Raw genomic sequence first — 21,821 nt, 5'->3', positions numbered from 1 at the left:
AAAAAATCAAGCAGTTATGTAGAACAGTGCCATCAAAGAGAGTTGGAAATCATCGCAACAACAAAAACCCGGCATGGCTCATTTAACATAGAATCGACACCAGTGTGAGAGCGAATTTCTCTCGATGACATTCCTGAGAATCAAAGGTTAGCACGCTGCTGTGGGGATCTTCTCTGAAGCAACAAACGGTCGCTTATTCTCGTTTCGCGATCCGATTCTATACAGGCAGTTGATAATTGCGATAGAATCATTTTACTATTGCCGCTTATTCTAACTATGTGCATATAATCTTTGTATAAGTTGTGTCTATGAAAATGTCTGTGAATGCTCCACACAAGGGTTTTGAAATATTGCAACCTAGTATGAGAATCATCAAGTTGAATCATCGGCTCGATTTTCTGCGATAATTGTCAACTTGCGATTCTCTCTTGGGAAATTCCACACAGCAACGATCATTATCAGACTGTAATTTTTTTAAGGGCCGTGAAATACTCAGAGTATGAAGTGGAGCGAAGGAATGTAGGAAAATTCTCTTGCGGTTCATGCATTGAGAGATTCGAGTTCTTGGTGACTCTTCTATCGGATTGAAAATGTTGTATACAATATAGATAGCAATATAGCAGCTTCTGTCAAATTTTCGGCAATCACCAATACTGAATACAACTAAAATTAAAACAAAGACCATGTCTCTATGATCCATATTCAGAATGAAACATTTTTTTCATTGAATGTATTGTTAGTGGATATTGAAAATGGATCAAACTCATCAAACACTACCCAGTAAATTTTTCTAGCATGCAGGTTATAATCAAACAAACTATCCGTGACTGAACTGGTCGAGTTTTGATTGAAATAATTGTCTTATTATGCTATTGAATGACGTTGAATTTGATCCGGATTCTACTTTCAGGATAATGAAGAAAAAAGTCAAATCTCAATATAGTTGACGACACAAAAAAGTACGAAATTTTCAAGGCACATTATAAAACTATTCGAACTTGTAGGCCTGACTTTTTAATGACCCTAAAAACTGCAACTGCGACAGTCTCTCGACTCCAATATGAAACTTTTTTTTTTATTTTTATTTTTATTTTTTTATTTTTTTTTTAAATAACTATTTATTGGAATATGAATTAAAATTAAATTATTAAGATTTAAATTGGGAGTTCAGCCACAAGTGGTGACTTTTCAGCCTTATTATATACATGATTTGGTTATTACCATGAGGACATCATTTGCTTCCGCAATTCTGAGATTTTTGAGTAGGGAAAATTCTAAACCTACTTGTATTGTGTAATGGGGAAAAGGAACTTATATACTAACTTACTAACTTATACAGAGAGCGAATCGATTCAATTGAAGATTGCATCGATTTTTGTCGGAATTTGCTTATAATATTATGTGACATTACATCTAATGGTTCAATATTTGTGAGTCTGTGTAACTCATTTGTACTAAACCAGGGAGGACGCTTCAAAATAATTTTCAGAATTTTATTCTGAATCCTTTGAAGCGTTTTCTTTCTGGTGGAACTTGCATTGATTTCTCGTGAAATGTCAATGAGAAAGAGTTTTCATTAACACGTAACTGTAGTTTTCGTTATAGAAAAAATAAAAGTCAAAATGTTCGACATGGATAATAATTCGTGTGAAACTTAACCCATCATTCGTTCATTTTCAACCGTCAGTTTCCTCAACTGGACGAACCGGTTCGTGGAAAAGTCTTCGTGAAAAACGCACGTTGAACGAAAAACCGATGCGTTCCGATGGGAAACTGAACCAAAACAAGGTGGCACGAGAGCGTCACCGCAGGAAATTCTCACCTAATTGGTGGTCGAAAATAGCTTTTCTCATCCTGCTCAGTCTCGAGCGTACCGCGGATGTGTTCGGACGGCGCAGTTTCTTTCAACCATTGATCAGCAGAAGAAAATAGTCCATCTTGGCTACCGACGGATGGTGATCTACGGCTGCGGCAGGAAATCGATTGCGGTGCTTTTTTAGCCGTTCCCGGTGCGGGAACCGTTCTTTTTTCAGTGCAATTATGTGCTGCAGTTAATATTGGTAGCTATAGTGAGCGATTTTCGTGCGAAAACAGCCGGAATGGTAGGGAAAATGAGCATCCGAAGGGTACTCGTGCTGAGCATCGCTGTATTCCTTTTATGGATGAAATTGCCGAATCAAAGTGCGAACGCATCGGTGCAGACTGAAATGTAAGTAAAATCCATCCGTATTCGTAATTAAGAGATGAGAAGCATCATGCAAATGTGGGTTTTCTTGGAAAATCTATATTCATTACCAGTTTGACAGCTGTCACTGGGATGGAAATGCCACCAGATGAAAATTGAAAACTTAACGAAACGGGATGCTATTTTCAGACACGTGAGAATTATCCCTCTCACCGTTCGCCGAGTTTTCTCACTACTCACGAGAGAAACACGTGTTGAGCGTGCCCGGCATCGCGAGTTGGTGAGATGTTTTCGGTATTTGTTTGGAGACGCTCGCTCGAAGTTGTTTGCAAACATGTTTAGGGCAATGCGGTGGTTGGATATATACAATAACATAAACATAAACAGAATCGTTCTAGAGCCGGTGGGTGTGGGCTGAGCGCATGTGCCTCCTCTGTCGGAGGTGTTTACAAGCAGTTTACCGAAATTTCGTTTCTGTACTACATGTCTACATCTAATTGTTCCATGAAGCTATTTTTTGTTTTACGCGGATACTGTTTGATAACGACAAACATTTTTCCTGAACATGGGAGAGCTATTCTGTTTTCGGTCAAAAACTGAAACTTTTCCATTTTTTCTGAAGTTTTACAGACTTCTCTTTAATTGATAGATAATAGTATAAGCCACATATGACCGATTTTGCATAAGCGTTCATAGTTCAACATGCTACTAATGTTTTTAATTTGATTTCCAGATACACCGAAACCTCCATTTACGAACTAAACGGCTGTTCGTAAAAAGAGGTAGTTCGTAAAAAAAGTTTACGTTATTTGGGATTTGGTTTGTAAAAAAAGTTTACGTTATTTGGAATTTATTTCGTAAAAAAAGTTTTGTGTGATTATTGTGGAAACCGCGCATCATATGTTTATTTTCGGAATGGATGTGAAGAGTAACATAAGTGCAAGAAAATGATGTTTGGGCTCGTTTCAAAATCCAAGATGGCGGCTTCCGGTTTATTGAGATTGCCTAAAACCCCTAACAATATGGGTATCTTCGGAACGGAATTGATGAGTACATGTCGGAAAACGATGTTTGAAGTGGTTCTGAAATCCAAGATGGCGACTTCCGGTTTGTTGATATTCCTTGAAAACCCTTACAATATGGATATTTTCGGAACGGAATTGATGAGTAGATGTCAGAAAATGATGTTTGAGGTAGTTTTGAAATTCACGATGGCGACTTCCGGTTTGTTGATATTTCTTGAAAACCCTTACAATATGGGTACTTTCGGAAAGAGATTTGAAAGTAGACGTCGGAAAATTATATTTGAGGTGGTTTTGAAATGCAAAACAGTGACTTCCGGTTTATTAGTATCTTTTGAAAGTTTTTGCCATTTTCCTTTAACTTGGTATTCCTTTAAAACACTACCGTTCCGAAAATATCCATATTGTAAGGGTTTTCAAGGAATATAAACAAATCAGAAGTCGCCATCTTGAATTTCAAAACCACCTCAAACATCATTTTCCGAAATCTACTCATCAATTCCGTTCCGAAAATACCCATATTGCAAGGGCTTACAAGGAATATCAATCAACCGGAAGTCGCCATCTGGGATTTAAGAACCACCTCAAATATCGTTTCCCGACATCTACTCATTAACCCCGTTCCGAAAATACCCATATTGGAAGGATTTTCGAGAAATATCAACAAACCGGAAGCCGCCATCTCGAATTTCAAAACTACCTCAAACTTCGTTTTCCGACATCTACTCATCAATTCCGTTCCGAAAATACCCATATTGTATGGGTTCTCAAGGAGTATCAACAAACCGGAAGTCGCCATCTTGGATTTCAGAACCACTTCAAACATCATTTTCCGACATCTACTCATCAATTCCGTTCCGAAAATACCCATATTGCAAGGGTTTTCAAGGAATATCGATAAACCGGATGTCGACATCTTTAATTTCAGAACCACCTCAAACATCATTTTCCGGCATCTACTCATTAACCCCGTTCCGAAAATACCCATATTGTATGGGTTCTCAAGGAATATCAACAATCCGGAAGTCGCCATCTTGGATTTCAGAACCACTTCAAACATCATTTTCCGACATCTACTCATCAATTCCGTTCCGAAAATACCCATATTGTAAGGGTTTTCGAGGAATATAAATTAACCGGAAGTCACCATCTTGGATTTCCAAAATACCTCAAACATCACTTTCCGGAATCTACTCTTTAAACCCGTTCCAAAAATACCCATATTGTAGTAGTTTCCATGGAGTCGGAAATCGCTTTCGATGAATGACAAAACCTCTTTTTACTTTTTGAGAATAAAATCGATACCCTCCTATTCCTAAGTTGTGAAAAGCGAGTTGATGAGATTTCTTTCTTCGTCTTCAATTTTTTTTCACGCCATGTGAGTTATTGTGAATCTTTTTGTTATGATTCTCGGGTCTCCAAAATTGCTGGATAAACTTCTTATTAATCGCTTACGTCTACGATATCTGGTATTGAAAGACCAGAAAGTATTGATCAACAGATTTCGAACTGAACACGCATTGATTGTTCAGCGATGGAAGGATCGACTTTCGTATATGTGCATTGAAATGGATGGTCTCATAGCGCCACTAGGAATTTATAATTTCGAGGCGTTGAGTGCGAGTTATTGCAAACAGGTGTATAATTCACCACACAAAAAATTTGTTTTCAAATATACCTATGGTGCTAATGAAGACTTTTCTATACCAATACTCATATTATTTATATGAGTTATGTAATCAAACGATACTAATATTCCCGAAGAAAGTTTTATGACAGCGATGACGATGAACAGTTTGAAAAACCGCTATCAATAAACTAATTGACTAATCTGTTAACTGATCATACCTTAAACAACTGAAGTTTTCAACACTTAATACCCTGTAACTCCGGAACTAGTTGTCAGATCAAGAAAAATCGCAATAATCAATGGACAATAGGACCTTTATTTTAATTCCAGATTATGAAAATGGGTTCTACGATCTTAAAAAACCTATTCTCAATCCACCTAGTGATGTGATAATGCCTTTCTCTTTCATCGATACATTCTTTTAAAAATATTGTTTACTTTTTTATTGAGATAATTTCTGGCACTAGTTTGGGTTCATCTTTGACAGCAATTTATTCAGATTAGTTCGGGTAGTTCACAATAGCCCCTAATTCAGCGATTATGTCGCATACTTGGCAACATTTTTCGGACCAAGATCATCAGCAATAATACATTTGAACTTGTTCATTGATCACCCTCTGGAATAATTGTGGCTACGCCACTTGTACGATAATATCTCCGAAACTTGAAATGTCAGCCATATGATCCTCGAAATCGACCCACAGTCCAATTTTAGTCTAGAACGAGCCTACAGTTTTTGATATCGGTTAATCCTTATACAAGAAAATTAATCAGCAATGAGTTTTGACGTTCACGTCACTTATGCCATTATATCACCAGAACCGTAAGTGACAGCCAAACCTGTTCAATGGACCAAGTTTCCAGGCGAGCCTAGCTTTGTTTAAATCGACTCAGTCATCTCCAAGAAAATTGAGCGCGAAAGAAAAATTCTTCGAAACCGTAAATCACAGCCATTTGATCTTCGAACTTGATCAATGACCCAACAGTAGCTTCCAAACGAGTTGAAATCGGTTATACACATGCACACACACAGACATTTTCTGAGCTCGTCGAACTGAGTCGAATGGGTCTTCAAGGTCTCAGCAATTCTATCATCAGTCAATAGAAAAAGACAAAAATCAGTCAGTTTTATTTCGGAATCATTTAGCTCCTGCATCCGAAATCTAGTTGGACCTCAATTGGATCAGTTTACTTCCAGAAATCGAAGCGTGTTTTATTTCGTAGTCTTTTTCCGATGCTGGGAGGCAGTCTTTTATTGCCGTTGTGAATTTGAATGGGTATCGAACATTGAGACATGGTACCGGACTATGAAACTCCTAGGGAATGTTTTTACTTTCTCTATAGAAGGGTCATAGAATTGCTGCAAAACTGAAGCTTTTAATTGGAGTTCCGGAGACCTCTAGTGTTAAATACTATTCGACTAAGCTTTTTGCCTTCTCTATAGAAAGGTATTCGAATTGCTGGGAAAACCGACTTTCGAACGGAGCCTCGGAGACCCATAGTGTTATATACCATTCGACTCAGTTCGACGAGATCGGAAAATGTGTGTGTGTGTGTGTGTGCACACTTTCCGAAGATATTTTAACCGTTCAATTTTCTCAGAGATGGCTGAACCGATTTTAACAAACTAAAAAAAAATTGATCTCAAACGTCTTAGAATTGCATGAAACGTCGAGATTTAGTGTCATCTCAAAAAAAAATTTGTTGGAAAGAATCGACTTTCTGGAAATTTAGAGATCCCAGAGTCCCAGAATTTTTTTTTCAAGATGACACTAAATCTCGACGTTTCATGCAATTTTAAAACTTTTGGCATCAAAAAATTTTTTCGATTTCGGGAATTTCATTTCATAAATTTTCACCTATCCAATATAGCATTTTTTCGAGCACAGTATTTAATATAAAATATAATAAAAAACTGCCTGTTGGCCGTTCTCTGTGCGAAATGATGAGTTGAAGACGCAACGTAGAAAAATTAAAATATTTTTTAGTGTTAATATTTATGTCTATTCAGTAACAAGAACAGGTGTAGTAGGCCACTACATTATTGATCAGGTTCATCCGATGTTTTCCACATGACCAATGTGGGCTTAATTCTAGACTCCGGGCACAGGGTGAGAAGGTTTTGACCTGACATACATTATGTCACTGTTACGAGAAAATGAAAAGACTCAACATGAAAATACTTTTGAATATTGTTTTATTAGCTCAAAAACTTGCATGCAAATATATTAATAGCAAGTACAATCCCCTTCAGTGTTAATAATGGCTTGACACCTTCGAGGCATACTTTGAGCGAGATTTTGCGTGTATTTTTCTGAAAACGACCTCCAAATTTGTGAATTCGGCTAACAAGCTGTTTCAAATTGTGTGGCCGGTTTTTTCCAAGCTTCATCTTCATTTTAGCCCAAACGTTTAAAATTGGATAGGCATCGGGCGACTGAGAGGGCCAGTCCAAGGCCACGACACCATTTTACTCTTTGCGCATTCAAGACGTTTTTGCACATGTTTTTCACTCAACATCGGTTTCTGAAAATGAACTTCGAAATTTCAAATTACTTGCGATCAAATGTCTGCGAACAGTTCCGTACGATATATATATATAAACCTTTTTTGGCCAATTTTGAAGCACCTTCGCGTAAAGTTAATGCCGAATTCTTCTAAAACAGGTCATAAATCACTTTTTCGCTTTTACCGACAGAGCCGCGATTTGGAAAGTCGTCGACGTTTTTCACCCCTGTAAAACGATTCACCCACTTACTCACAAACTGTTTCTACTTTTTCATGTATTTCACCGCGTCAGCTTGGATCATTTTGGCACCTATCGGGAGCGAGCACAAAAAAACTGCTTCGAAGTACGCGGTACTCATATTGGAAAAATGCTGAAATCGAATTGTAAACAATAGTCGGCTGATTTATTTTCGCATTGCATCAAGGTTACCACTGCTCTCTATGTTTAAAAAATAAACACACCACACTATTCCGCTTTACCGATCGCGAATAATCGTGACCACGCTCTTATGTAACAGACAGTAGAATCCGGAATTCGTGTTGCAGCGGCACGGAAAGTGGCCGCTGTAAGAATTCTTTTACAGCGGTTTGTTTACCTAGGCGCCTACTAATTTAGTATAAATTTCACGGTGTTTCGTGCAGTGAGTCAAAAGTTATTCCAGTTGGAAGCCGAGAGGAGAGAAAAAATTCTGCATACATGGTCCGCCATAAAAATCGCAAATACGTCACAAATCGCCAAAGAGCAATTCCAGGAATGAGTAGACGAAAAAGTGACAAAATCAGAATCGACCTTCTCTGATTTGGATGAATCTTTGTACATGGCTTCAGTATGACAAACCATAAGTTTTGAACCGATTGAGAGGTCAATCCGACTCACGACTGATTTTTAAAAATGGTGTATGTATTTTTGCATTTCACAAAAATTGCCTTTTTCAAATCGTTGTAACTCGGAATCCGTTAATTGTACAAACATGGCGTTCAGGAAGAAGTTGTGGGGAATCGATTAGGCACTCTAAACAGAATGTACACTGAAAAAAAAATTTGATTTTTTTCTCAGTAATTACAAAATAATCCGAAAAAGTTAAATAAAAAAAGCATGTCTTTAATTTTTTTTGATAGTTTTTATTTTAAAGCTGTTATTAAAACCTACCGATTGATGGCTATCCAATCCGTGCCTTTTGAAAAATGAAGAAGTTATAGCTAAAACAGTTTACGGGTCTCGTTGTAAATCGTAAGCCGTTTTTTTTATTTTTTGCCTTTCTCATATAGAAAGGTTATGCAATCACTTGAAAAACCGACTAGTGAAAATTGGCCCGGAGGGCCAAGTGTCATTTACCATTCGACTCAGTTCATCGAGCTGAGCAATGTCTGTGTGTGTGTGTATGTATGTGTGTGTGTGTGTGTATGTGTCAAATAATCTCACTAGGTTTTCTCGGAGATGGCTGAACCGATTTTGACAAACTTAGATTCAAATGAAAGGTCTCGTGGTCCCATACGGAATTCCTGAATTTCATCCGGATCCGACTTCCGGTTCCGGAGTTATAGGGTAAAGTGTGTTCAATATTATATACCGCCACTTAAACCGGCGAAACAAAAAACGTAAAAAATTTCCTAAACTGGTCTTAAAAACTACACAAATCGATAGTCATTATCAGTAGGCAACTAAACAAACCGATTCCGGCTATGCTGGTTCCCGGTATCCGGTTCCGGAAGTACAAATAGAATACCACAATATTATATGTACATGAGAAAGGCATCATTACACCACTAGGTGGATTAAAACAGGTTTTTCTGAATAATTTCAAAATGAACCAAATAAATTAAATTAAAAAAAATCAGGGTTTCGATTTTTTTGATAATTTTTATTTTAAAGCTCTTATTAAAACCAACAGATTGATGTCTATCTCATCCGTGCCTTTTAAAAAATGAAGAAGTTACAGCTAAAACAATTTACAGATATATTCGAAATTTCAAGTTCTAGTTGAAAGATAATCATTTAAACAGTAGAATATTATTCTACAGGTTAAAGACAATAAATTTGTTCATGATATCCTTTCTTCTAAAAGTTGCTGTTTTTGAGATACTTGGATATTTAATTATAACACCATTTTTTATATTTCCATCAATTGTTTATTTGCTTGCTATATCTACAATTATTACATGTACATGAATAATTCTTAATTATATTTAAGGTTTTAAGTTTTTGAAAATTGTATGAGTACTACGTGCATCGTCATTCGAATACAGTCTTGTGACGATTGTGGTTTCTGAAATCGGAACGAAAGAATGGTATTTCTGTGTGCCTGCAATCATTTTTATCCTTATAAACACTACTCCACTCGGTCACACCCCGTTCATATTCTTCTTGTGACACGTAAACAAAAAGACATGGCCGTGAATGCATCACATGGTCCCTTACTATGAGAAGTTGCAAAAAAATGCCACTCAGCATCAAAGTTATACATTGATTTAAATTTACTAAACTTAATTTTTTTTTCTGTTTTTGTACTGCGAGGCAGCTCCGTCAGACATAAATAAAACCTTAAATATAATTAAGAATTATTCATGTACATGTAATAATTGTAGATATAGCAAGCAAATAAACAATGGATGAAAATATAAAAAATGGTGTTATAATTAAATATCCAAGTATCTCAAGAACAGCAACTTTTAGAAAAAAGGATATCATGAACAAATTTATTTCCTTTAGCCTGTAGAATAATATTCTACTGTTTAAATAATTATCTTTCAACGAGAACTTAAAATTTCGAATATATCTGTAAATTGTTTTAGCTGTAACTTCTTCATTTTTCAAAAGGCACGGATGGGATAGCCATCAATCTGTAGGTTTTAATAAGAGCTTTAAAATAAAAATTATCAAAAAAAACCGAAACCCTGATTTTTTTAAATTTAATTTTTTTGGTTCATTTGGAAATTATTGAGAAAAAAATCAAAAAATTTTTTCAGTGTATATTGTTTAGAGTGCCCAATCGATTCCCTACAACTTCTTCCTGAACGCCATTTTTGTACAATTAACGGTTTCCGAGTTACAACGTTTTGAAAAGGCAATTTTCGTGATATGCTAAAATACATACGCCCTTTTTAAAAATCAGTCGTGAGTCGGATTGACCTCTCCATCGGTTCAAAACTTATGGTTTGCAATACTGAAGCCTTGTGCAAAGTTTCATCCAAATCAGAGAAGGTCGAGTCTGATGATCTGCTAAGCATTTCTGGAATTGCTCCAAATCAACCGTGTATGATGTGCTCAAACGTTCCAGAAAGCGAAAGAACTCGATCCACTGCTTCAAGGTAAGCGTCGTATTGGGACATATGGCCGCAAGCTGAACCAGAAGGTTTTGAGAACCGCCAGAGTAAACCCTGAACTATCGCACAAAAATACGCTGCTGCTCGCTTACCCACCTTGCCTTACCTAACACCTATAGGCCTGGGGTGTCCTTTGCTGTATCAAAAATACGTCTTCACATAACTCGGTCCATGGTTGCTCGTCGCCAGCCACTCAAGGCACGAATGCTTCTGAGATCACCCTTTTCTTGATCGATCCACCTTGCTCGCTGCGCTCCTCTTCTTCTTGTAGCATTGTCGGATTAGTTTCAAAAACCATTTACACTGGGCTGTCGTCCGACATTCTTATGACATGCCCAGCTCACCGTAGACGTCCGATTTTAGCTGTCCGTACGATGCGTGGTTCCCCTAGCAGCTGTTGCGATTCGTGATTCATACGCCGTCCCCACGTTCCGTCTTCCATCTGCACACCGCCATAGATGGTTCTCAGCACATTTCTTTCAAAAACACTGAGGGCGCGATGGTTCTCTGCCAACATAGTCCAGGTCTCGTGGCCATAGAGAACAACCGGTCTAATGAGCGTTTTGTAGATGGCCAATTTCGTGCGGTGGCGTACTTCCAAAGTGCGCACGATACCCTGCCAAAATACTTCTCTGTATTTCTCTGCTAGTGTCATTGTCGGCGGTCACCAGTGAGCCCAAATACACAAACTCGTCAACCACCTCGATATCGTCACCGTCTATCAATATTCGTGGTGGGAGGCGTAGTGTTTCATCTCTAGAGCCTCTTCCTCTGATGTATTTTATTTTTGACACATTTATGGTCAGTCCGATGTAGGTTTCCGTCATCTTCTCAAAGTTACGTGTCACAATATCAATATCGTCAGCGAAGCCAAAAAGTTGTACGGACTTTCGGAAGATCGTGCCACTCGTGTCGATCCTTGCTCTTCGAATCACACCTTCCAAGACAATATTGAACAAGATAAAAGAGAGTCCATCACCTTGCCGTAGCTCTCACCGAGATTCGAAGGGACTCGAGAGCGTCCCAGATACTCGGACGTTGCACATCACTCTATCCATCGTTGATTTGATCAATCGCGTCAGTTTATCCGGGACACCGTATTCGTGCATTATCTGCCATAGCTGTTATCGATCGATTGTGTCGTATGCTGCTTTGAAGTCAATGAATAGGTGATGCGTGGGTACGTTGTGTTCACGACACTTCTGGAGTACTTGTCTTATCGCGAATATGTGATCCGTAGTAGCTGCAGTACCATTCGAAGAATTCGTTTGCTAGTAGGATACCGTTCTTATTGAGCCAGTAAGTAACCAAACAGAACGTTGAAGCAAAGTTTCGTCACCAAAACTCGAGCTCGGAAATTGTACCAGCAGGTTTTGACGAAGTACCAAGAATGCCTGCTCATCGACGATGCAACCTACGTCAAAATGGATTTTGGACAGCTTTCTGGCCAAAAATTCTACATGGCGACGGCACGAAGAGATGTTCCGGCGAAAAAACGGATCATTTGGCGAGGGATATGAAGCTGCGGAGCAAATACCAAAGTGTTCGTGATTAATAAGACAAAGGACTCGAAGCTGTACAAGGAAGAATACCTCAAAAACCGCGTACTACCTTTCTTAAGAGCCCATAAAGGTCCTGTGAAGTTTTGGACAAATTTGGCAAGTTGCCACTATAGCCGAGATGTCATCCAGTGGTATCGGGACAATAACGTAGGTTTCATCGATGAAAACATAAACCCCTCTGACTGCCCGCAGTTTCGGCCCATCAAGAGATTTTGAGCAATAATGAAGCGAAAGCTTAAGAATGGTGGAAAAACGGCTCGAGACGCGACTCAGATGACCAAAATGTGGAACAAATGTGCCAAGGAAGTTGCACCCGGCAGGGTTTGATGGAAGGAAACAAGAAGAAAGTGCAAATTTTCATTGAAAACGAAGCGAAATGATTTGTTTTTATATTTTTTCCTTAGAATACAGTGATAAACATAAACTGAAACGTAACTTCAAAAGTAACATAGCCATGGGCACTAAGCACAAATTGGTTACCCACTTCGTAGAGAGTCGATCTTGGTCTCGTTATCTTTCCCACTGTTATTGTTCTCTTTGCTTCGCTAGATAAATAGATTTGAATGTACTTAATTAAAAGCTGAAAACACTGTTTGGCACTGCGTAGTAGGGATTATGTTGATTTGCTCAATTTAAGGGTTAATTAAGAATTAAGATGGTATTGAACCTGACTTTGGTCATAGTGCTGGTTGGGGAATAAAGGAGATTGTTAATTTGTATACATGCAATGACTGGAATGCCCTGGGTATTAGCACAACCTTAAGACAGATTAAATTATGCTGTCCGCGGTTCAACGTCGTGGATAATATCGTCCTAAATCTGCACACCTAGTAGTTTGTTTGCATGTTAAATGTAGCTTCCTCTTAGATTGTGTTGTAGAAATCTTGGTACTTTCTCAGACAATCGTTACTTTTAATAAATTCCATATCAATGTTCCACTGACTCATTAATCATCATTCATCCTCTACTCAGGCGTAAATTAATCAGTAACGAAGACATTAAAAACAATGAAGCAGTTGGTAGGATGACAAAATACCGATACGATACAGACGCAGAAACCAATGATTGACTGGTGACCGGGTGAAGCACATTTCCTGTCCAAGTGTCAAATTCTTTGGTGAATTTGCAATAGAAGATACTCGTAGCTGTCGTAGCAAATCACCGCAAAGGAATCTGTCGCTTGAGTTACAAGCTATTTTATCATGTCGATACAAAAAAACCTATCACCTCGACGATGAGCTTGGTTTCCTTCAGTATTGCTAGTGTTCATTTGGGCCCTGGAATGGACAGTGTGGAAACTGCAAACCCCCATCCTCGACCAGAGTAGCCCATAAAGGGGTGAAAATGCAATGATCGAAACGCGTCAGAAGAACTTTATGATCCTTTATTTGTGGGGTTGGGAATGGAACCCAGATGGGCTGCATTGAAGGCTATGGTATTACCCACTAAAAAAACTATTCAGTGGGGACTGGTATCTAACAGTTTTTTTTTTTAATGAATTATACGTTGCTACTATCGCTAAACAATAATTTATTTCGTTTCAGCATGGAAAAATGGGGTGATAACTTCGGAGAAGAGCTGTGGGACTTGGCCCAGACAATGACAAAGGCCAGCGAAATTACAGCTGTGAGTATTCAGTTCAGGTTTTAGAACAAGATTACTAAGGATATACACCGTTCTTATGCGTCTAGAAATACAAAGGATTCAATGCACGTGTAGAGCACAAGGATGGAACCAGTTTGATCCAATCTATTGTAGAGAACGTCGGCCGCATGTTGATCCGGAAAATGGATGCCATCAAATGTATCATCAATCTGGCGGAAGAAATGTCCGAACAATTCAACAATACTAATCCGGACAACTTCACGTACTATTCTAGCAAATATTCGATTGTACGTTCGAAGCAGCAGTTGTGAGATTGTAAATTTAACAGTTAATTAATGTTTTTGTTAAAGATCGAAGATCGTCCGGAACCGGAGATACCATTATCCCTGGAAGAAAACATTTGGATGTATCGGAACATGTCTTTGAACCCAGATACTCATTTTTTCAACATTTCCGTCAACACTTCCTACAGTTCAGTACACGTACCGCAGAATGTGTACGATCGGTATCCCTGGGTTTTGGAGGCACTGCAGTGGTCCGAAGCTCTGGATGATGTGTTCGTGCAAAACTACAACTCAGACCCTGCGCTATCGTGGCAGTATTTCGGATCGGCTACGGGAATACTGCGCCACTATCCGGCACTGGAGTGGGACCGTGAACAAGTGGACACCTTCGACTGTCGGAGACGATCGTGGTATATTGAAACGGCCACATGCTCCAAGGATATTGTAATTCTGCTCGATAACTCCGGATCGATGACGGGGTATCGAAACTACATAGCTCAATTAACTGTTAAAAGTGTTTTAGATACGTTTTCTAATAATGATTTCATTAACATTTACAAATATTCTAATGACGTGGAACCGCTTATACCATGCTTCTCCGTAAGTATTGCCTTCATTGCTTAATGCTATCGTGAAACTTTTCTATGCACACAGCATTTTTAGGATATACTTGTACAAGCCACTCCGGAAAATATTAGATTCTTGAACGAAAAGGTACGCGAATTGCATCCTGAAGGATACGCCAACGTCCGAAAGGCATTCATAAAAGCTTTTGAATTGTTGCAATACGTGAGTTCCAATTGTCGTTTCATCAATTTTGACAGATCATAATCATTGCGAATTTTGCAGTACCGTGAAATTCGAAGATGTAACGAAACGGTCAGTGGATGTAATCAAGCTGTTATGTTGATTACGGACGGAGTTCCCAGCAATATAACCGAAGTGTTCGAGGAGTACAACTGGTTGGAGAATGGGACCAAAGTTCCAGTTCGTGTTTTCACTTACCTGCTGGGACGGGAAGTGACGAAAGTGCGAGAAATTCAGTGGATGGCTTGCCTCAATCGGGGACACTACTCACACATCCAATCACTGGATGAGGTACAGGAGGAAGTGTTGAAGTATGTAACCGTGATAGCAACGCCTCTTGTTTTACAAGGTGTCGAACATCCACCAACTTGGACACATGCGTTTACGGATACGGCGGTAAGTGTGAATGGTGAAGAGCACAATTGTCTCTTAACAAAAATTTCATTTGTAGGAAAATTTGGAATCCGAAGCCGACGACGATGAACCACCTCGGCTGATGATAGCGGTTGGGGCACCCGCGTTCGACCGGAAAGCCTACTACGATAATCAAACACGAATACCGGGCTTACTTGGAGTGGCGGGTACGGATATACCCGTGGAAGATCTTGATGAACTGACCCTACCTTATAAGGTCGGTATAGTAGATAGGGATAAATCGATTTTAGTAAATTTTAAGGATCTTGTTTCAGCTGGGCGTCAACGGATATTCATTCATCGTCAGTAACAATGGCTACGTATTGATGCATCCAGATCTTAGACCAGTTTCTAAGGGTCGTCTTAAGGAAAACTATAACAGTATTGATCTGACAGAGATCGAACAGGTTCTGAACGATATAATGGAGATATCTGACGATACACTCAACGGTCGGGAACCCAATCCAGTCATGGAAACACTAAGAGAACAGCTAGTGTTCTCGAAGTTTGGCAAGATGTTGAAGGTCCCGGTGAGGTTTCATTTCGACAAAATGCGGCGTGTTTCGTTGGAGTATCAGGACTATTACTATGCACCACTGGAGAATACACCGTTCTCACTCGGATTGGTCCTGCCACATGACTATGGCAACACGTGGATCAAAGTAGGCGATGAAATCAAGCGAAATCAGCACATGGGAACCAATATTTCCGATTTTTTTGTCGGAGATAACTGGAAGGTGCACCCCGAATGGTAAGCTTTTAGGTTAGGTTTTCCCGTTTGAATGTTGCTGGAATGCTCTTCCAGGGTCTATTGCAAGTATCACTACCTGGAGGGACACGAGTTCAAGACTCCGGAAGACGAGCTACGCCATTTCTTGGTCCAACTCTATGACCCGAATTGGAAATGGTCCCAGCAGTATGAACCGGAGCCGGAAGATATTCAAAAAGACGGTGCTGACGAACGTGAGTAGAGATTAGGTAACCCTTAGTTCAACTCTCCACTCCCTCTTTTGCCTTTGCAGCCAATTGCGGAAGAAAAACACTAGATGATGATGCCTACTATTGTAACAAGGAGTTAGTGCAACTACTGGTGTTCGATGCCAAGGTAACCAATACGAGCTTCCGCAACTGGGAATTTGAGAACAAGAACGAAATGAACATCATAAAGATGTACAACGCCACGTTACGGTTCGTGGCAACTATGAGTGGCTTGACCAGATGGCAGTTCATCTTCGGTGAGGTGGAAGTCGAAACAGACAATGAGTTTGGCGACTACCATAAGAAAGCAATCGACGAAACGTGGTATAAGAGTGCAATCCTGCAGCATAAAATTGATCCGAAAAGTTTTGTGTATTCCGTTCCTCATGCTACGGACGATCCGGAAGGTGTGGAACTGAAAGTCACGGCATCTATGGGTATTTTCCCAAGGGATGGGGGTCTGGAAGCTCCGGGGTGCGTGACTGGATTTCAGTTTTCTCACGAACTGATGTATGAACGGTTTATGGAGATTACTTCGAAAACAACGGTGAGTTGAATATTTGCTCCGATTGCGTATTGGAATGCAACTGTTTCCGGTCTTTCTAGTGCGAAGGTTGTATCGAGACTTGCAATTCGGAAACCAGAGATTGTTATGTGATCGACAACAACGGGTACGTGATTTTGTCGGAGTCTTCCAACGACACAGGAAGGTTCTTCGGAGAGATTGAAGGAGCGATCATGCAATCGATGGTGGATAAAGATATTTTCACTATGATTACAGTTTTTGATCTTCAGGGATTGTGCGACTACGAACGAGTCGCAGCGAACGATGCATTTTCGTTGATGCATGTAAGCCTTGACAGAAAGTGTGAATATATTTATGAACATTTTAAGCCGAATGTGCTATCTCTCCTCTCCTTTTAATAGCCATTGAAGTTGCTCCTGTTTGGTATTGACTGGCTATTTGCGGAATTAGTCATCTGGTTAACCAAGTTTGATTTTTGGGTTCACGGCGTTGCCAGTCCGGATTACTATGACGCCACAAGTGAATTTCGCCACACGAATTCATCAAATAAAAATTATCTAACCGTGCTTTTCTTGCAGTGGAGTACGACGACTCCGACTACACAGACTTAAACCGGCCGAAGAAACCGAAAAAGACTTATATCAATGATGAAGATGAATATTTCAATCGTCCCAGGGAGATAAAGATGGAAATGGTGTACGAAGCTTGCGACAAAAAGTCGGACCTGTACGTCATGCAACAGGACAGATTTATCAAGGGCGATGGGTTCTTCTACGAAGCGCAACCGGTTAATCCAGCGGAGTACGTTGTTTTGGGAATCTTTTTTTATTTGGGATTGATCTAACTTCGCTTTCAGATTGCTTCACCGACCGTACTTTGCGAAGCGTATTCCACGATCGAATCTACTGATGGTCATCGTCGAGAGCGAGTATCCCTCGGACCATGTGATTCTCAGTGCATCGCCCCAGGTCATCAATCACAATGACACCGAGGGGCTGCCGTGTGTTAAAACGAGATTGAATTTTCTACCCCGCCGACGGCTGGAGGAGTGCTACACTGAGCATCCGGATGTGAGTAGTTTCGATCCGAAGATTTGAATTTCCTCATTTGAATTTTTTTCCAACAGGAAGAACGGGTTGCCCAGTGCGGGCTTGCATCCAGGTCCTTACTTCAACTGACTGTAGTGGTACCGTGTTTAGTATCACTGTTGTTATATCGATGTGCCGAAAACCTAGTCCAATTTTAAAGAATACAATCGAAACAGATTTTAGACAGAAGTACTAGTTAAAGCCATAAGTTAAGTGAAACGCAGTGAAGGTTCGTAATAATTTAAGCAAGGTTTGGTGGGACAAAATTTTGAGATTGCTTATACCTGTAGATGATTGAAGAGACTTCATTTTTACAAGCGATCAATAACTCAATGGAAGTATCTTCTGATTAAACATTTGATTCGTTAAACCACTATTTCAATGTGCACATTTCGAATAAGAGAAATTTATATATCATCAAAAGAACCAATCTCATCTAATTTCCTACTGATTTTTGATACTTTTAAACACCAATTGTAGTTTTGGCATTCAGATTATCGTACTTGTTACACGTTTGAAGTGTTGAGCAATTTTACACGATCAATTGTTGTTTAGAAATTGGTTTTTCTCAGAGATGTTAGCGTTAAATTTTTGTGAGCACTTTTAAAACCAACCGACCAACATAAATAACATTCAAAAGTTTCGTGAGGTCACTGTCCATACATCCTAAGACGTTGTTCTTCAACACTAATGAAACGTCCTACAAATTCACTAGATCGGCAGTCGCGGGAGTGTGAGAAATAATTGGTAGGGTAATTTAGCAAAAATCTCATCATTCGGACTGTTCCTTCGAGCCACAAGTGTTTACAGCATCATTCCCTCCAACACTTACTGCACAGGGTGGTCGGGAATTAAAAAAATCAAGAGCCATCTTTGAATCGACACGTGCATATAATCAAGACAAACGTTTATTTTTTGTACCCACTTTTAAGTCATGTCTGGCAAGCAAGTTGTTACATAGCATAGACGATTTCAAATAAAGGATAGTTATTTTTGTGCACATCTAGTTTTTTTTGCACACAAATATTATATTGCTGTTTTTTTCAATAAGTGATCGGGAAGTCAGGTCCCACAGACATTTTAAATGTAATATTGATTATACGAAACGGTATCATTTAAAAAAATCTGTTTTTACCTTTCGCCATAATTTGGAAAATGTTATGATTAGTTGTGTCTCTGCATGGGAAAACATTTGTAAGTTGATGTTTAGTTTATATGGAAGCTAGTGAATAAGTCTACGTTGGTATAAAGAATCTGTTGATATTTACACTTGTATTATTTATTAGTTACTGTATCACCGTCCCATCCAATTGTATTAGTGCAATTTTGAACTTACCGGCTGCTGTATCATTCGACAGTACTAATGGCAGTCAATTCGAACTGGACTCGATGCTTCCACCTATTGTGCGTCTGACTGAGCAGTCTTCAAATTTATTACCCGTAATTTATCTCTTTATCAGAAAAATCTGGATTCCCAATACTTATTTTACTATGGCGCCTTTTTAAAAATCGCCGGTGGAAAAATGGACAGCACTTAATCGTAAATTCCTCGACTTGTACTAAACGCATCAATAGAATTCTTTCTCCATTTAATCAAAAATATGATCAGGGATTTAGGATTAGAAAGGGTGATTTTTTTGCTGATATCTTTTTGGCAACACTGGTTTGACAGATCACCCGTTAATCGTGTATTGTGTCATTGTCAAACTTGTTCAGTTTGGTCTATAATTTAATCATGATCATGGCGCTGGGAAAGTGGAAAGAAGATTCACTTTTTTATCGAAAAATTGTGTTCAGCGACGAGGCTCATTTCTGGTTGAATGAATACGTCAACAAGCAAAAAAGTCACTGTTTGATGTGGATCATGGGTCCACAAATGATGTGGATCATGGGTTTTCAAAAATCAAATCCTATAACTCTTAAAAAATCGCTCTTTATTTTCAACAGTGTGAGATAAGCACAAACAACTCAAAAATTAACAATGTGGAAAGCTCTTTACTTTTGCTTGTCTTTCTCGCTCATGGAAAACGGTGGAAACGGGTAGTCAAGCACATATCTTCAACTGAAAGTGTATGAAAGGAGAACTATGGTCAATAATCGATCATCCCTTGGCATCGTAAACCTAAATGGATTGTGCCTTAATAAATATATCTTTGAAAAAAAAATAATCGATTATTTCTTCTTGTGCGTTGGATGGAACTCGACGTCTTGGTGAAGATATTCCACACACAATAGACCTTCTGCGTGACATAAAGATAAGGTCGTAGTGCTCATTCGTATTCGTCGTGGTGGGAAGTCGCATTCAAGTGACAGCAGCAACAGATAGTTAATTATCGCATTCGGTTTTTGATCACTAGATCTGGAATTTGGGATTGAATTCTGGACTTCAAGTTATTTTTAGAAGGTTTAGAATTTAGTTTTCAAACTCAGTTTCAAAATAGGGCTAGCGTCCACTAGGGGATTGATAGTACCTATTATCTTTTTCCGGACAGTACCAGCCTAGATGTCGTGTGGAATCCGGCGGAAATGAGCCAAGAATGCCCAAGTAACCACGACGCATTATAACTTTACGTTAATTCACCTTTAAAAATTGGCGTAAAAATGTAGCATTGAATGTCGATATATATCACGGCGGAAAGTTGTAAGATAATGCCCAGTAACGTTTTGAGTGCAAATTTAATGCACATTGCTTTAAAGTATGTAGGATTAGTGTAACTATACATTCGCAATGTAAAAATAGAGTTGTAAATGTGCAGTGATAGAATGCATATGGTTAATTGGGTAGATTCACTGGGTTCCTGCTTCCATGTCGTACAAGGCGACAATTGCAGGAGTTTTTTTTCCCTTCAGTTATCAGATTTTTTCAACGTTTCACATCTAACTACTCTATTGTACTAAATTATCTCTTCATTAAACTTCGTTCAACTTATCGATTTCCGGCTAGCTTCTAAGAAAAGTTTTATTTGGTATTTTATCATCTTCATTTTATTGCTTGTCTTTTACGATTGTGAATTGAGTGATAAAAAAGCCTTTGTTGGTAACTATTTTATCAAAATCCTATTCACTCGTTATTTTGTAGGAGGTTATTTAGAAAAAAATAATGAAGTTTTTTTTCGTTACGCGACAGTATTTCAAATTTTTCATCAGTTTCCACAAATCTCGGTTGATTTTTTATTTGGGCGTATAAGCAAGTGACAGTTTCTCTTTGTTTACTTTCTCTTCTATTAATTACCAAGCGGTTTCCACGTTTATCACTCAACTCTTTGCATGAAATGATATCCGAAACTTTCGACTTTCAAACAGAATAGTGATATCAAAGAAAATCTTTTTAATCACATCACAATAATAATAAAGGGGGACGGGTATAGCGTGATGGGATAGTCGATGCCTTTCACGCAGCCCGCCTGGGTTCGATTCCCAACCCCGCACATAGGGTCAGAAAGATTTTCTGATCCGAAGAGGCGAATGACCTAAGATGTTAAAGCCTCTATAATTGAAACAAAAAAAAAAAAAAAAAAAAAAAAATAACATCACAATAATCGAAAGAGAGAGTGATTATAGAGAAACTGTCACTTGCTTATACGCCCTTTTGAATGACTTTCTCTTCATGTGTTTTCATATGCAGGGTAGTTTAATTGGCAAAATATTATCTCCGGTTAAGAATTAGATACGGGTTCGATTCCCGTCTTTGCGGTCACATTTTCGCGGTTTTCATTACATTGTTGTGTTCACATGTCAATTATCCAATCTGTTTTCCTCGTTACATACTGATCATATTATGATAGAACTAGTTATGGGAAAAATGGTCAAGTAAACCGAATAATGCGTCATTATAATCAGTACTGCGAACTTCTTACTATCTGTATTAGAAGAACATTGTAAATTATG

General features: G+C 38.8%; 1 protein-coding gene across 2 annotated transcripts; it reads left to right on the top strand.

Annotated features, from left to right (window-relative positions):
• The first annotated feature begins 1,846 nt into the window (after positions 1-1,846).
• Positions 1,847-19,200, top strand: LOC131427690 (voltage-dependent calcium channel subunit alpha-2/delta-3). 2 transcript variants are annotated; one of them, XM_058591105.1, is made up of 15 exons: positions 1,847-2,209; positions 13,776-13,857; positions 13,923-14,123; positions 14,187-14,720; positions 14,784-14,909; positions 14,970-15,323; positions 15,379-15,558; positions 15,617-16,092; positions 16,147-16,292; positions 16,364-16,866; positions 16,926-17,168; positions 17,247-17,364; positions 17,424-17,646; positions 17,702-17,915; positions 17,972-19,200. In XM_058591105.1, the coding sequence occupies exons 1-15, from the start codon at positions 2,100-2,102 to the stop codon at positions 18,089-18,091; spliced, it is 3,630 nt and encodes a 1,209-aa protein (XP_058447088.1). In that variant the 5' UTR covers positions 1,847-2,099; the 3' UTR covers positions 18,092-19,200. The 2 variants fall into 2 exon arrangements, with proteins under 2 accessions (XP_058447088.1, XP_058447087.1); XM_058591104.1 differs by having other exon boundaries at positions 16,147-16,304.
• The last annotated feature ends 2,621 nt before the right edge of the window (positions 19,201-21,821 follow it).

Source organism: Malaya genurostris, chromosome 2, assembly GCF_030247185.1.
Source record: "Malaya genurostris strain Urasoe2022 chromosome 2, Malgen_1.1, whole genome shotgun sequence".
Classification (NCBI taxonomy): Eukaryota; Metazoa; Arthropoda; class Insecta; order Diptera; family Culicidae; genus Malaya; species Malaya genurostris.
The sequence above is the reverse complement of the archived record's forward strand: the minus strand, read 5'-3'. Positions and strand labels throughout refer to the sequence as shown.